At 35.5% G+C, this 15582-nt stretch overlaps 1 protein-coding gene across 1 annotated transcript in view; it reads left to right on the top strand.

The window, feature by feature from the left end:
• The window catches only part of Smp_166020 (hypothetical protein), a gene marked incomplete at both ends in the record, with an annotated part of 28781 nt that extends 25897 nt beyond the window's left edge, over positions 1-2884 (top strand). The window contains 2 exons of the mRNA XM_018795142.1: positions 1085-1192; positions 2541-2884. Of these exons, the coding sequence (XP_018646999.1) occupies positions 1085-1192; positions 2541-2884 (452 nt within the window). The remainder of the gene's footprint in view (positions 1-1084; positions 1193-2540) is intronic.
• Between the last annotated feature and the right edge of the window lie 12698 nt (positions 2885-15582).

Genomic DNA, 15582 nt, shown 5'->3' with positions numbered 1-15582 from the left:
TCGTCCTCTCAATTTCGTAAACAACAGTAATGCTACTAGAAGGCAGTGAGTAGGACTTCTCTGGCAGAGGCTGTATACGCGTAGCCGTGTGAGAGCATTTTTAAGAGAGAGGGGGGGTCACCTCACTCTCGGCCGCACCAGGACATTTGGGGGCCTTGAACTTTTATAAATTCATGGTAAAGCGCTGTTTCCAGTCCGTATTTATGGATTATAAGGTAGAAGCTGTGAAGGCTTAGGTATTGCCCAATCTAGGATTATTTCTAATGTATGCCTCATTTCTCTGAGAAACACCTGGATACCGATTTATTGATCTAATCATGTCTTACACTTAACGACAAATGAAAATCTTCGGTTTAATGATATCATGGATATCTACTAGATCATTGTTAGATCCTATTGTATTTTGTATTATTTTGTGAAAATAGTAATTTTTTAATTATAATTCATTTTATTTTCATCCTAAATTGATTTTTAAGTATTTAACCAGATTCACTTAGTATGTTTGTTTGAATCTTCCTGGATTACACTGATAGCCACTATCCATATTTGCTTACAATGCTTGTGAATTAAGGCTTTATCGAGGCAATACGCACAGTATGCACATATACCAATTAGAGACTAACCAGTTGCAGACCTAAACATCAATGGGAAGACTCAAACAAACAATACTAAGTGAATTCAATCTTCACCCCATTGCACAAGCAAGTGGCCATCAGGACTCAGTAGCTGAGTAGATAACGCGATGGCCTTCGAAGCAAAAGGTACTGGGTTCGAATCCCAGAGTGAACATCAACTCTGAGATGCAGGTACATTCAGCTGACGAATCCCAACTAGGACGAAACGCGCGTCCTGGATTCCACTGCTAACCACTATCCATCTTTGTTTATAATGTTTGTGATTCATTATGAATTAAGGCTTTATCGAGGCAATACGCACAGTATGTACATATGCCAATAAGAAACTGGCCAGTTGCAGTCCTAACACATCAATGGGAAGAATCTTTGGTGAATCTTTGATATTTGACATATTTGATATAAATGTTCACTATTCACTTTGAATAACCTATTTTTACAATTATCATTAGCTTACCATTCTAATGAAGCTTTTTCTTTGGAAGTAAATGTACAATCAACAAAACAATCAACCAACTTCAATGATAGATGCAATAATCTTAGACATATTGATAGTGAATGTAAGTTATAAGAAGGTCTTATTGACAGTTTTATGTTACAGTACATTATTGTCATGAATTATATGGTACTTTGCAGAATGACATAACTAATAATCAGCTGTTTATTGCTAATTATCATCAGTGATGAAAGTAATTGATAAGCCCTTTCATCTCAATTTGAAAATATTTCAGTAGTATATATTGTACGAAAAACTATTTGAATATGCTATCCAAATAAAGGAACTCAGTTACTAAACCTACAACTAAAACAATCTTGAAGCCTTAACCTTAAATATGTTCTTTACATTATTATAGCTAATATAGTATACAACTTTGGTACTCGAATGTGTAAAACCGACAGTCGCGAATTGAAAAGCAGAAGAAGCGTCTATTGAGTAACTGTCAAAAATATAGAGAAAGAGCAAGTATATTTACAGTTTCTTGTCTAAGTTATAACATCATTATAATCCAGTCAATCTGCAAGTAGGTCGTTTATAGAACTGTCCAATCATAGCATGCCACGTTGACATTACAGAAATTTCTATCGAGTTATGATTGCATGGACTCTCTTCAACTAGTTCAGAACCTTCAGAAGCTTCGTCACGCTTTCTATAAGCCGTTTCAACGAACAACTTGTATCAATAATCATTGTTCAACCAATTAAAATCCGGAATTCTCAATCTTTTGTCGTGTGTAAGCAAAAATGGATAGTGGCTAGCAGTGGAATACAGTATGCTCGTTTCGTCCTATCGGGGACTCGTCAGCTGGATGTACCTGCATCTTAGAGTTGATGTTCATTCTGGGACTCAAACTCAGTAATTTTTGCTTCAAACGCCATCGTGTTAACCACTTAACTACTGAGTCCTGATAGCCACTTGCTTGTGTGATAAGGTGAAGTTCAAATTCACTTGTTATTGTTTGTTTGAATCTTCCCATTGATGTTTAGGGCTGTGATTGTTCAGTCTCTTATTGGCATATGTACATACGGTGAATTAAGTCTATATCGAGGCGATACGCACAGTATGTACATATGCCAAGAAGAGACTGATCAATCTCAGTCCTAAACATCAATGGGAAGATTCAAAGAAACAATGTCAAGTGACTTTTGTCAGGTGATTTCAACGTTTTCGACTTTGATGTTAGTTAACAAGGACTGGAATCTACAAAAAAGATTGTTGTTTTTACCTGAGTCTTCAGATACTCTTAGCTTATAAGTGGTATGGAATCTAAGTTCAGGGCTTGGTGTTAATTCTATTGAAGCCACTAGCATTAGTCTAATTCTTCTACCAGAAGTCTAACCGGACTAATATATTATTGAATCTCAAATGTTCTGTAACACCTTTTTATTCTCTTTTTACCCCTTCTCCAGCCGATATCATAGAATCATCTCCTTACAGAAACAAATCCCCAGGAAGTGAACCATTAAAATTGAACAACTCCTCATATTCATATCTAACATCAACATCATTTACACCATTATATCATATTTACATTCCAAATCAATGTAACCATACTCAAACTCAACAATCTAAGGAAACTTTTCATTCATGTACAAATGATCTACCCTTACAATGTAATAACATTTACAATCAAACTAATACTATCCATTCTCATATACTTTCTGAAGATATTCCCTATCCTTCATCTTCTCTGTGTATGCCACCATTAATGGAACGTTCCATGGAAGATGATGAATATAATTTATATAAATGATTGAACACAATAGTAAACACCATTCAAATCAGGTTTATAGTATTACCTGTATTACCTTTTACAATTCAGGTTATTTATATAAATTGTATATAGATAATACACAATAATTATTCAAGTACTTATTGGATATTTATTTATTTCATTGAACCACACCAACCAATAGATTTATGTTAGGGCTGGGATACTGAATGGGTGCCCAAATCGAATCAAATGATTCTCTTAGGAGGCTATTCTACGAGCCTTTGATCTGAAGGTCTAATCCACAAAGCAGTGGAACAGCTTCAGGAGATCGAGTTTTATGGTAGCCTATGACCAACAATAGGCTTATACACCTTATCATCCCTCAGAATTTTGAAGCCAATGTGCACCATTTGTTTGGAATCAAGGTCCTCCAACTCCTTTAAGTGTATCGTTCATATTCACCAAGTCGATTTGAGTGCCGGACATTCACTTTTTGTCCTCTCAATTTCGTAAATAACAGTATTGCCGCGAGAAGGCAGTGAGTAGAACTTCCCTTACAGTGGTTGTATGCACGTGGCTATGTGAGGGCATTTGGAGAGGGAGAGCTGTGTGCCTGGTCCTATATTGTAGCTTACTGACTGACTGATATCCATAATGTACATCAGTAGATAACCTCAGCCAAACAATTACTAAAAACCGTAGAATACGGGATAAACATTTCCTCCTAGTGTGGAACAATTCAACAGTGTACATCTTCTATTTCTTCTAAAACTGAGTTGAAATTCGTTTAAATGAAACTACAATACAATTTTGACATTCTATAAGTGGCAGTTCATTCCTTAATGATGAAAAATATCTTGCTTGGACTAAGCTCTGATAATGTTTCCCGAAACGATAATAATTGTAGTTACGTGATGAATGCCATCGTCAAATTGAACATATGTCCACAAAACTCCGTAACATCTATAATCATGAGCTTACTAGTGACATGCTTCTAGATAGACTGCTGAAGTTTTATTTATAAATCGTGGCCAATAGAGCTCATCCAGATCATTTATAAATCAGTCATTACTAATGGCATTGAATGATCATCGTACTGTATATCTCATAGTGTTTAAGTATATTTGTATATTACTAGTGTGATGTGTGCTACCTATATCGACATAAGTTGTGTATAACGCTAATCAAGAACAGAATATCTGGTACAAGGAGATCGAGAAATTCAAGGAGGAAAGAACGGGACACAGAAAGCAATTGGTACGAAAATGCAAGAACAATGAAGTTTGAGACAATAAAGCATTTATTGTATGGTCCTCCGATTTTACTAAGATATTCTGTAATATTGTATTTAAATACATTTGATTGCCCCAGCTTGTGTTCTAGTTTACTACACTTGATGATAACCTAATAGTTCGATAGTTGGAGCTGTCTACTACACTGAACATACCTAGGATTTTAATCACACTGGGTGGTGGTAGAACTAAAAGTTGGTTGGTAGAGATATATCTTTATAAAGTATTCAATAGGATGACATAGAAGTGATCAATTAGTGTACTTACTTATCTCGTTTAACAGATTTTTACTAAATATACGAGAAGAAACTAGTAAAATGATTCACAAGTCATTTAGATAGCTAAGTAACTATTCAAATTTACTTAGTATTGTTTGTTTGGTTCTTCCCATTGAGGGTTTTAGGACTGCAACTGGTCAATCTCTAATTGGCATATGTGAATACTAAATTCACAAGCATGGTAAGCAAAGATGGATAGTGGGTGGCAGTGGAATCCAGTTTGACGCATGTTTCGTCCTATTTGAGACTCGTCAGCTGGATGTACCTGCATCTCAGACTTGTTGATGTTCACTCTGGTACTCGAACCCAGTACCTTTCGCTTCAAACGCCATCGCGTTATCCACTAGGCCACTGAGTCCTTATAGCCAATTTCGTTGCTAAGAGAAAGAATAAGAAAAACGTTAATCTGAAAGAATCCATTTCCTTTTTTCTTATTCAAGTTGCATGAATGTTTTTAATGTATATTGACTGAGACTTGACCTAAGCAATCAGTTAGAAACTAGTTTAATTTATGCAAGTAACTTTACTTAGAATTCCATTTAAAACTGATAGATTATGGTGACCATAATCAGATTATAATTACTAATTCATATAGTCAGTATATGGAAACGATTATGAGTCATTCATTAGCTTTATATGCGAATCATTTTAGTCGTTTGCATTAATTTGATTAATTGTACAATCAGTTATTATTGAACTGTATAAATGCTTCCATTACTACGTCAATCCTTGCATTCACATCTGCATCGGATCCTCCTTGTTCGTCGATGATGCTGTCTAGGTTTATGAAAATTTCCACCTCTTCCACAGCTTCTTCATCAAGTGTAATTAAGTTGGCGTTCTCTTTATTATATTTTAGGATCTTTCTTCTTCCCTTGTGTATGTTGAAGCCCATCATTGAAGAGGCTACCCCTACACTGGTTGTCTTGATCTGCATTTGTTCGTGTGTATGGGGTAGAAGGGTCAGGTCATGAGTGAAATCCAAGTCGTCTAGTTGCATGCAAGCTGTTTCTTGCACTTCATGCCTCCACTGAGTAGTGGAGGTCATCATAACCCGATCAACCACCAGAAGAAAGAGGAGGTAGGAGAGTAAGCAGCCCTTTCTGACTGCGGTGATCACTTGGAATAAGTCTATCGGCTGTTATCTATACACGATTATGTACTGTAGCCCGTCGTATGAATTCCAGATGATGTTGATAGTTTTCCCAGGTACTCCATAGTGTCGAAGAAATTTTTATAAGTTTCTCCTATGCCCTCTGTCAAAAGACTTTTCATAGTCATCAAAGTCGATGTATAGTGATGAGTTCCATTCAAATGATTGTTCAATAATAAAATTATAAACAATTCATTACGGCGTAGGACATCACCTTCGATGCACCATTCATAAATCAACAGGATGTTCACTTAACAAGAATTAAAAGTTCCTGGCCGATGCATTTCCCTGCTGTAATACATGTCATGAATGTACTACCTAAAGAACAACTTATAACATTCTTATGTTACATATCTGTTGTCTAATGTGGTGTTACCATTTTGATCAAGATGATGATGCCTGTAAACTGACTGGCATAAATTCTGTAATTGGTGTTTTCAGAACATATTATTAAATAAGTTCCATTGACAAAATTGTTTCTTTTAAGAAGTAAACACATTGGTTACTTGGTGATGAATTGTAGTTCTCAGTCAGTTTATTGATTTCGTGAATTACATTTGTACATTAGATTATTAATTTTCACAGTTGAAATCAAGATTCAATTGAAGCTAGATCACCATGGAAAACCTGAAAGCACTGGACGGCCATTTCATCCTATTATGGGACTCCTTAGCAGTGCCCATCCACGATCCCGCCTCGTGAGATTCGAACCCAAGACCTACCAGAGCACTCAACCGATAGACCACTGAGCCGTCATCCAACGGTGTTAATGTCTAACTTCAACCAATCCACGAACTTTGAACAATCGTTTATCAATTGTCTTCAGTGAGTTGATATCTCCAAACAGACCTGGTTGAACTGCACTGGTCACTGCTTCCCACTAGAACTCCAGGAAATATCTCTTGAAGTCAGTCACTAGTTAGCATGTGATTATGAAAATACTGAAATTTCGACAAAACCCCTTCGGATTACTAATTAATTACCAGTTCAATTTATTAAGAATTGTTGATTGAGAGTGTTATGTAACTTGATTTCTTTATTTTCGATGTAAACTGATGTGTTTAAAGAATCAATCAATCTTCCTCCCCCTGTCTACAAAACAGTCATGTTCTGCTGCATTAAATAATAGTCAAGGAGTAATTCTCAGTCAATAGCAAAAAGCTGTATCGGTAATACTAAGCGGTATTTAACTCAAGTTACGACATTGAAAAACTAATCTTGTCTCAAGACACTACAGTTTCTAAAGCATGATGTAGTGAACAAGAACACAGGTGGGACAATCGAATATATTCGAACACAAAATTACAGAATCACTAAGATCTGCGATCCATAATGTAAATAATTCCTTTGTAAAGTGTCAATCAATCGTCTCAGACTTTACTGTTCCTTCATTGCCACAGTAATCATTCACTGATTTCATATTATTTTCTTTGATCTTCTTAACCTTCTGCCTCCAGACATTTCACTTTCGATTGATGATACATACTACTTATATGTGTCGACATCAGTAGCACACACCACAATGGTGTTTCAGGGTCATAAAGACCATGATCCTCATTAAGTACTGTTTTAGAATTGAAGAAAAAGCAACCAGCAGAACTGACAAATTCGTTATTTGTATAAATACAAAGTGTGATGTATGCTCTTCTTCATTCTCTAAACAAGAATTACTCAGTGTCATATATTGTCCAGATTTACCAAGCAAATTTAACACACATCAATATTCTCACTTAGGGATGGAGTATGATAACCAGCTTTAACTAATATGAAACTTAACAAATCTAAGTTTTCAGATCCACTGACAAACACTTTTAGCCACCATTCATATCTAACTAATATCACATTGTTAACAAGTGTGTAATAACAAATATTGAGTTTAGGCGAGAAAGTTTTTTTTTACTTATTTGATTGCATAAATATTGGTACATAGGGGCACCGAATACATATGCGCTATACAAATCACTTGATTTGTGTGTGGGCTGTGACACTCTTCGCGTGCTCAGAACGGAGCAGGTAGTTTTTTTTTAAGGGGTCACACCCTGAACCTTTGATCTGAAGGTCTAATCCACAAGGTAGTGAAGCAACGTTACGAGATGTAGTCACATGGTAGCCGGTGACTAACAATCGATTCATACTCTATTTGTTCCTTCGGGATAACAGAGCCCATGTCCACCATTGGTTTGGAATCAGGGTTTTCCATTCCTACGTAATGGACCTTCCGTATCCACCGTCCCGGTTAAAGTTTTCACAAAAAAAACTCAATCAGACTGATATTACTAATGACATTTGAAGTAGATATCATCACATATATTCAGTAGTATATTGACTCCTTGGAAAAATATTATTTATATAACTGTATAAGCTTCTATAATACCTTTTATATACTACTATAATGAATCATATATTATTCATTGAATAGTATCCCAATGTGATTTCATCACATACCAATTTACATTACAAATTAATACCTTCATTCATTTGGCTTACAGATTAACCAAAATTGATGATTCATTTATCAAGTTTTTCTTGTTTTGGTTGTTTTCTTTTCTTTCTTTTTTGTTTCTATACACAATGAAAAAGAAAAAAAAACTTTCTTCACCATTTTTTTTCTTTTTTCTCTTTTCTTCTTTTTTGAAAAATAAAATTGTTTTTCATGTCAAATTTTTTTTCGTTTTGTTCAATTAAAATTCAACTAACCCATTGTGTCATGGATAGGTTGAAGTTAGACATGAACATCGTTGAATGCTGCCCAAATGCCCTGGTACGGCCGAGAGTGGGGGAGAGTTCGCTTTCCCTCTCGAACTGCTCTCACATGACCATACGTATATAGCCAATGCCAGGGAAGTCCTACTCACTGCATTCTCGTGGCATTACTGTTGTTTACGAAATTCGGAGGACGAAAAGCGAATATCCGGCAGGAGCTTTAACCGGGTTAGTGGACACAGAAAGTCGATCTAGAGGAGTTGGAAAACCCTCATTCCAAACCAACCGTGTAGATGGGCTACAGGATCCTGAGGCAACAAATGGTGTTTGAACCAATCGTTGGTTACCGGCTACCATGGAACTGCATCTCCTCATGATGCTACACTGCCTTGTGGATCAGACCCTTAGGTCGAAGGCTCCGGGTGTGGTCTCCCAAAAAAACCACCTGCTTCGGTTTGGGCATTCGGGCAGTATCGTAGCACTCACACATTAAATGAGATTTGTGTGGCGCATATGTATCTGGTGCCCTTTTGTACCAATATTTATGTGTTTAAATAAATAAATACATAAATGCCGCCCAGCTCAGTGGTCTAGTGGTTAAGCGCTCGCGCGCGAGACTGGTAGGTCCTGGGTTGGAGTCTTGCGAAGCGGGATCGTGGGTGCGCACTGCTGAGGAGTCCCACAATAGGACAAAAAGGCCGTCCAGTTCTTTCAGATTTTCCATGGTGGTCTAGCTTTAATTGACTCTTCATTCCAACTATATAAAAATAACCCATTGTTTTATTGAATGGAGAACAATTCAGTAAGGATTTCATTGAAAAGCAAATTTTCTTCACTAAATTTAAATTATTGAAGATGACATTTACATTTCAGTCAGTTAGCTAAGACATAGGATCAGACACATATATGTAGCGATCCAAGTTGCCACACCTCACTGATTAGCATAAAAAGATCAACACCACATTCATAGAAGTAGTCCCTTCGATGGTAGTAATATAAAAGAAAGATTGTGTATAAAAATATAGTACAGGAGAAAGAAAGATATAAAGTAATTTTGATCTCACAGTTTAAGGGAAGACATAGAGTGTATACACCTACGCTATCGTGATCGATTTTGAGCCATGTCACAAAGAGTCTCCAAACCATTGGTTACGATAGTCACGCCGGACCCCAAGCAAGTAGTATGCATCTACCGACATGAATCAGATTAGAAATTAGTGATAGTCTTGTTGTAAATATGATCTATTCTACTTGATTACATAAGTCAATGATATACTGTATATCATGAGAAACTTTCGAGTATGTAAGTTGAGAATATTTGCTGCTCAGGAAGATGATTTTGATTGAGTTTTGTTCTCTGAACTGGATAGTTTGGTCGTGGAGCTTTCATCGTTATTCTGAACGACATCATCAGTACAAACTTCAGGTAGAAGTGAAGTGTTCGAATTACTCCACATATGGTTCACAGCTTGTTGGTTGTATCTCCCAGTGAGTGATACAACCAAAATAAAGAAGTAAACAATGACGTGTTTAAGGTCAACATTAACCAATCAACATCGAGGTCTGCAAGGCAAACTGTGAGCCATATGTGGAGAAATTTGAGCACTTCATTTCTACCTGAAGTTTTTGCTGATGATGTCATCCAGAATAACGACGAAAGCTCCACAATGAAACCATCCAGCTCCGAGAACAAAACAATCAAAAATGGTATGTAAGTGGTTAATTTTCAGCAACTTTCTGCAAAGGGTGAAGTGTAATTATTAAACCTATTGAGAAACATGTAATTGATGTAAATAAAATTGGTCTTGTCATTCTATATTTTCAGTAATACGCAGGATGCACAGATACTAACAAAAACTATTCGGAATTCATTCCTGAATATCAACAGCGAGAAAACATCCACTTTGTGCAAATAACAAAGAAGTTTTTAGTTCATTTCACTGGATAACTTAATGAATGATTCATCGAGATCTTAAGCAACATACATCGTGATCTAGTTTTAGTATCATTATCTAGGATGGTTGTATTGTAGTGAACGAGAACACGAGTAGGGCAATCGAACGTCTTAATAAAATCTCAAAACCATACAGTAAATACTTTATTTGTAAAATGTTTATTAATTTTCTCAGGCTTGACTGTTCTTTCATTTCCACACCAATTATTTCCTATCCTCGTTCTCTTTTCTTCAATCTTCTTAACCTTCTACCGATAGGAATTTCACTTTCGATTGATGATACGTACTACTTATATGTGTCATCATCAGTTACTTACTTACTTGTGCCTGTTACCCCTCGTGGAGGAGCATAGGCCGCCCACCAGCATTCTCCATCTAACCCTGTTCTAGGCAATCCTTTCCAGTTCTTTCCAGTTAACATTCATCCTTTTCATATCTGCTTCTATTTCCCGACGTAGTGTGTTGTTTGGCCTTCATCTTTTCCGTTTCTCTTCCGGATTTCATGTTAGCGCTTGCCTCGTGATGCAGTTTGGTGATTTCCTTAATGTATATCCGATCCACTTCCAATGTCTTTTCCTAATTTCCTCTTCAGCTGGAAGCTGGTTTATCCTCGTCATCAGTAACATACACTAAAGTATATCCAGCTGAAAAGTCTTATTGTTAAATAAGCTTATATTCCTAGATTCCACTCCTAATCACAATTGAAAGGCTGAATAGTAAATCTATGTATTCATTAATTATCTTTGATTTATACCTTAAGCTAATTCTAATTCAATTAGAAGGAAGATATCCTATCCTATAATATACTGTTCTAATATTAGTTGTAATTTATAACTGTGGGAATAGTAATCTTATAAGGTAAAGACATGCTTTTGTCGTTAAGACTACTACTACTACTAATAGTAATAACGGTAAAGGGGGGAAACTAAGTAGTTTGTATGTTATTTATCAACATTAAGATTTTGATATCCCATGAACTGAATAGAATGCTTATAAGATATAATAATCTATGTGAATTTTGATAAAAGATTTAGGTATCTTTTATCATTACAATGAACCATTTGTTGTTTTGTGAAACTGCTGGTGGGCGGGCTATGCTCCTCCACGAGGGGTGACAATGTTTTTGTATGATTAGAAGAAAAAAGGGGGTGGTGTAGATTCATTTAAAAGATATCTCTAGGGGTATCTTGATGATTCTATTTGGATATTAGTGGGAAATAATTAAATTAATAAAATATAAACTTTTCTACTTTAAATTTTGATTTATGTTAAATTATGGTCTGATTAATTTTTCACTGGACAGTTTATTGTTTGGTATCTTCCCATTGATGTTTAGGACTGCAATTGGTTAGTTTGTCTCTTATTGGTATATGTGCATAGTGTGCATGTTGCTTTGATATTACTTTAATTCATAAGCATTATAAGCAAAAATGGATGGTAGTAAGCAGTGGAATCCAGTTTGATGCGCATTTCGTCCTATATGGGACTCGCCAGTTGAATGTACCCATCTATCAGAGTTAATTTTCACAGTCCTAAACGTCAATGAAAAAATACAAGCACACAATCACAAGTGAATTTAAATTTCACCTCGTTGGACAAGCAAGTAGCTCAAAGCACTCAGTAGTTAAGTGGTTAGTGCGATGGCGTTTGAAGCCTACGGCACTGGGCTCAAGTCCTAGAGTAAACATCAACTCTTAGTTGCAGGTATATCGAGTTGAAGAGTTCCAAATAGATCGAAATTTGCGTCCTATATTCCACTGCTAGCCGCTATCCATCTTTGCTCATAGCTTTTTTCTCTTGTTAGTTCAATTTGAATTACAAAATTGTAACATTCTGCTAATGCGCAATGCAATAAAGTTATAACCTAAATGTTCCATGATGAAAATTCTTTGTAGCTCAAGTAGACATTTTTCATAGGACAAACTTCTTTGACCTCAGTGATTTGATTACAAAACTTTCATCATTATCGTGTATAGCATTATTAGACGACATTTAGCAAAAATGTGAGCTATTTACTTAATTCATTTTAGTAATATTGTCTGTAATTGATGAACTTCAGAGACTTTTGTTAGAAAATCTATGGTTCCAAGTCTAGATATCAATGATTTCAGCACATCACTGACATGTTAATCATATACAATTCCAGAAACCAGATGAATACATTCCAATTTCAATTGTTAATTCTAATATTAATGAGCATATTCTAAAACGTACAGAGTCTGTATCGAAATACACAGTCTGATAGATATACAATGAACCTAAGGAGAAGACGTACAGTTGATTACATAAACTTGAATTCTAATTTAAGCTGTGGCATTTGTGGTGGTTGTAGAACTAATGATTTAATTGTACTTTATGACTGCTTGATTTTGAATTCTAGATACAATACGTTGGTTTGTGTTCATCTAGTTCTTTATTTACACTATTTTGGGAATTCCTAGTTAATACAATTATTCAAATACTTTTTATCATCAAAATGTTATCAAATTGTTGTTCTGCTTTACATTTTTCTATTTCTTCTACTCAGTTAGGCATAGGATAATCTAGAAAACCAACTTGCATTTTATCCATTTATAATGATTAGTTCAAATTGTGCTGAATGATCTATGCCATATTGTCATATTATTTAACTTTCATCAGTTCATTTATCTGCTACCGAGGATTGAGAGAGTCAACTGTCCTACTCCAAGCGCTCTTACATGACTACGCGTATACAACCACTCCAAAGGAAGTCCTACTAAATGCATTCTTGTTGCATTACTGTTGTTTACGAAATTCAGAGGACAAAAAGTGAATGTCCAGTGCTTCAACCATGTTGATGAATGTGGAGGATCCATCTAGAGGAGTTAGAAAACCCTCATTCCAAACCAGTGGTGCACATGGGCTTCAGAATCCTGAGGAAACAAATGGTGTATGAAACAATGGTTAGCCACTGGCTACCATGGGACTATATCTCCTGACGCTGCTTCACTGTGTTGTGGATTGGACTTTCAGATCCAAGGCCTCAAATGTGGTCTCTTAAGAGGACCACCTGATCCGATTTGGGCACCCGTTCAGTATAACATCCCACACACAAACCAAGTGACTTGTATGACACAAATGTATTTAGTGCTTTCTTGTACCCATATTTATATGTTCAAATAAATAAACAAATAATGATAATACTCTCAATTCCTAGATAAGTCAAGTGTTATCAATCAGACAGTTGATGATACCAAAGTTCATTTAAATGAAATCATTGTAATATGTATAATTTGTTAACATGTAATTAGGTATCATGAAACAACACAAAAGACTTTTGAATAGGATTATAATAGATTTCGAGCTTTAGGAGGTGTGTAGTGAACAGAACACTGGTTGGGGACAATCGAATATATTAAAGCAAAAATTACAGACTATCTCAGTAAATTCTGAAAACCGAACAATGAACAGTCAATTTGCAAATTAACAACCAATAGTCTCAATCTTCACTGTTTCTTCTCTAATTCCATTGTTCGTGCATTTTCCTACCGATCGCGCTTTGTTTCAGTTCTTTCCTCATCGGTCTTCTGCCAAAAATACATTCTATATCTGACCAACACCATATACTACTTATATGGATATAAGTAGACCACACCACAGATGGACAGAATAATTTTCCCAAGCAGAGTAATGCAATCTTGTATACAAATAAAGTGATTTTAAGAAGGCTATAAATTTTTTTAAAGGAATCTTCTTGATCTAAATCATCATTTTTTTCTTTCCAAATTTGTTTCTAATGGATGTAATCAGTTTGGTAGGAAACTTTTTATACCATACAAAATATTTCTTAATAAGACCATGGAAGTAGTAATGTTGGTTGCTATGTTAAACTCACATAACTTATTCCGGCTTCCGGACGAGTTATTCTATTCCTTCCTAAGAAATGAGACATTGTGATGTTGGCATACAACAATTATTCCTTTGTATATTATTCCGTACTTAATAAGAATTTCAAATACATTACATATGTCAAATAAGCTGAAAAGGTTCTATTTGACTTCAATATACGTCCATATAGTAACTATTAGAGTACGAATTGGACAGTTCCGGTTATTACTAGTTAGCATACATCATTCAATTACTTTTTATTATTATAGAAATTTATCTATCAGTGAAGGAAGAAATCAAGAAGAAGCGCTAGAAGTGGATAGGACACACATTGAGGAAATCACTTAGCTGCGTCACAAGACAAGTCCTCACATGAAATCCTGAAGGTCAAAGGAAAAGAGGAAGACCGAGAAACGCCGAGAAATGGAGACAGACATGAGAAGAATGCACAAAAATTGGATAAAACTAGAAAGGAAGGCTCAGAACAGGGTGAGTTGGAGAATGCAGATACTCCATTGGGGGTAACAGGCCTAAGTTAGTAAGTAAGGTAATGATTAGCGAGTATAGTCAGCTAGCACTCTTTACATGTATCTTATCTATAGTTCCTCTCAAATATATATCTCCACTGAACTATACTCTTCTTTTTAAGATTGAATTAAAGTTAATGGTTTATTTGAAAGCTGTATGAGTACTATAATATACTTATAGAAAACTAAGGCCAATATTTCCATTCACAAATGCATTATATGTCAGTTAAACCGAAAAAGGAGTAATCAAGGAAGATGATGGAAGTTTCAAAGTTACAAATGATGGTTACCTTCTTCCTGCAATTATAATACTCATCTATATTGTCATTAAAATCTTTACAAAATAAAACTATACTGTTTGGATAATCTCGAAGGATCCTATTAGTGATCTTCATATTCTTCACTCAATAGTCAGCGAATAAGCAGACCGTAATCAACAACCTCCAATCACTTTAAAAGTTATGTAATCTACATCTTATAGGACAGTTTAATTAGTTTTTCAAATTAGTAATAGGATCCCCTGGATCTGTACTAAACCTATTCCATTAGCTTAGAATAGAACAGAGCACGTTCCCCCATTGGTTGTAATCAATTTTCTTCATCTTCAAAGTAGGCTGTTTCCCGACAAAATCAACTGTATACACGAAGATAACTTATTTATAAGCCAATAGTTGAGGTACTTTCTGGTTAGCGTTTTTTCAGCGAGTTAGTTTTTCGACGGGATGCGGTCGCTAACCCCATGCCCAACCCTCCTCCTTTACCCGGGCTTGGGACTGGCAGTAACTTTAGAAGAGCTACAGTTGGAGTTGAGGTATACACTTCTATTTTGTAAAGGATTTTTAGTTTCCATATCAACTCGAGGAGAAATCAACGAATTTTCATTGAACTATGTTTTTGATAAAATATGCATTAGATCATATTCAAGGTACGATTACTTTTTGTCTATCATGACATTTTCGTTTTCTCAACAGAAGTTCGGTA

This window comes from Schistosoma mansoni (assembly GCF_000237925.1).
Source record: "Schistosoma mansoni, WGS project CABG00000000 data, supercontig 0181, strain Puerto Rico, whole genome shotgun sequence".
In the NCBI taxonomy this organism is placed as follows: Eukaryota; Metazoa; Platyhelminthes; class Trematoda; order Strigeidida; family Schistosomatidae; genus Schistosoma; species Schistosoma mansoni.
Note: the sequence above shows the minus strand (reverse complement) of the source record. Positions and strands in the feature narration are given on the sequence as shown.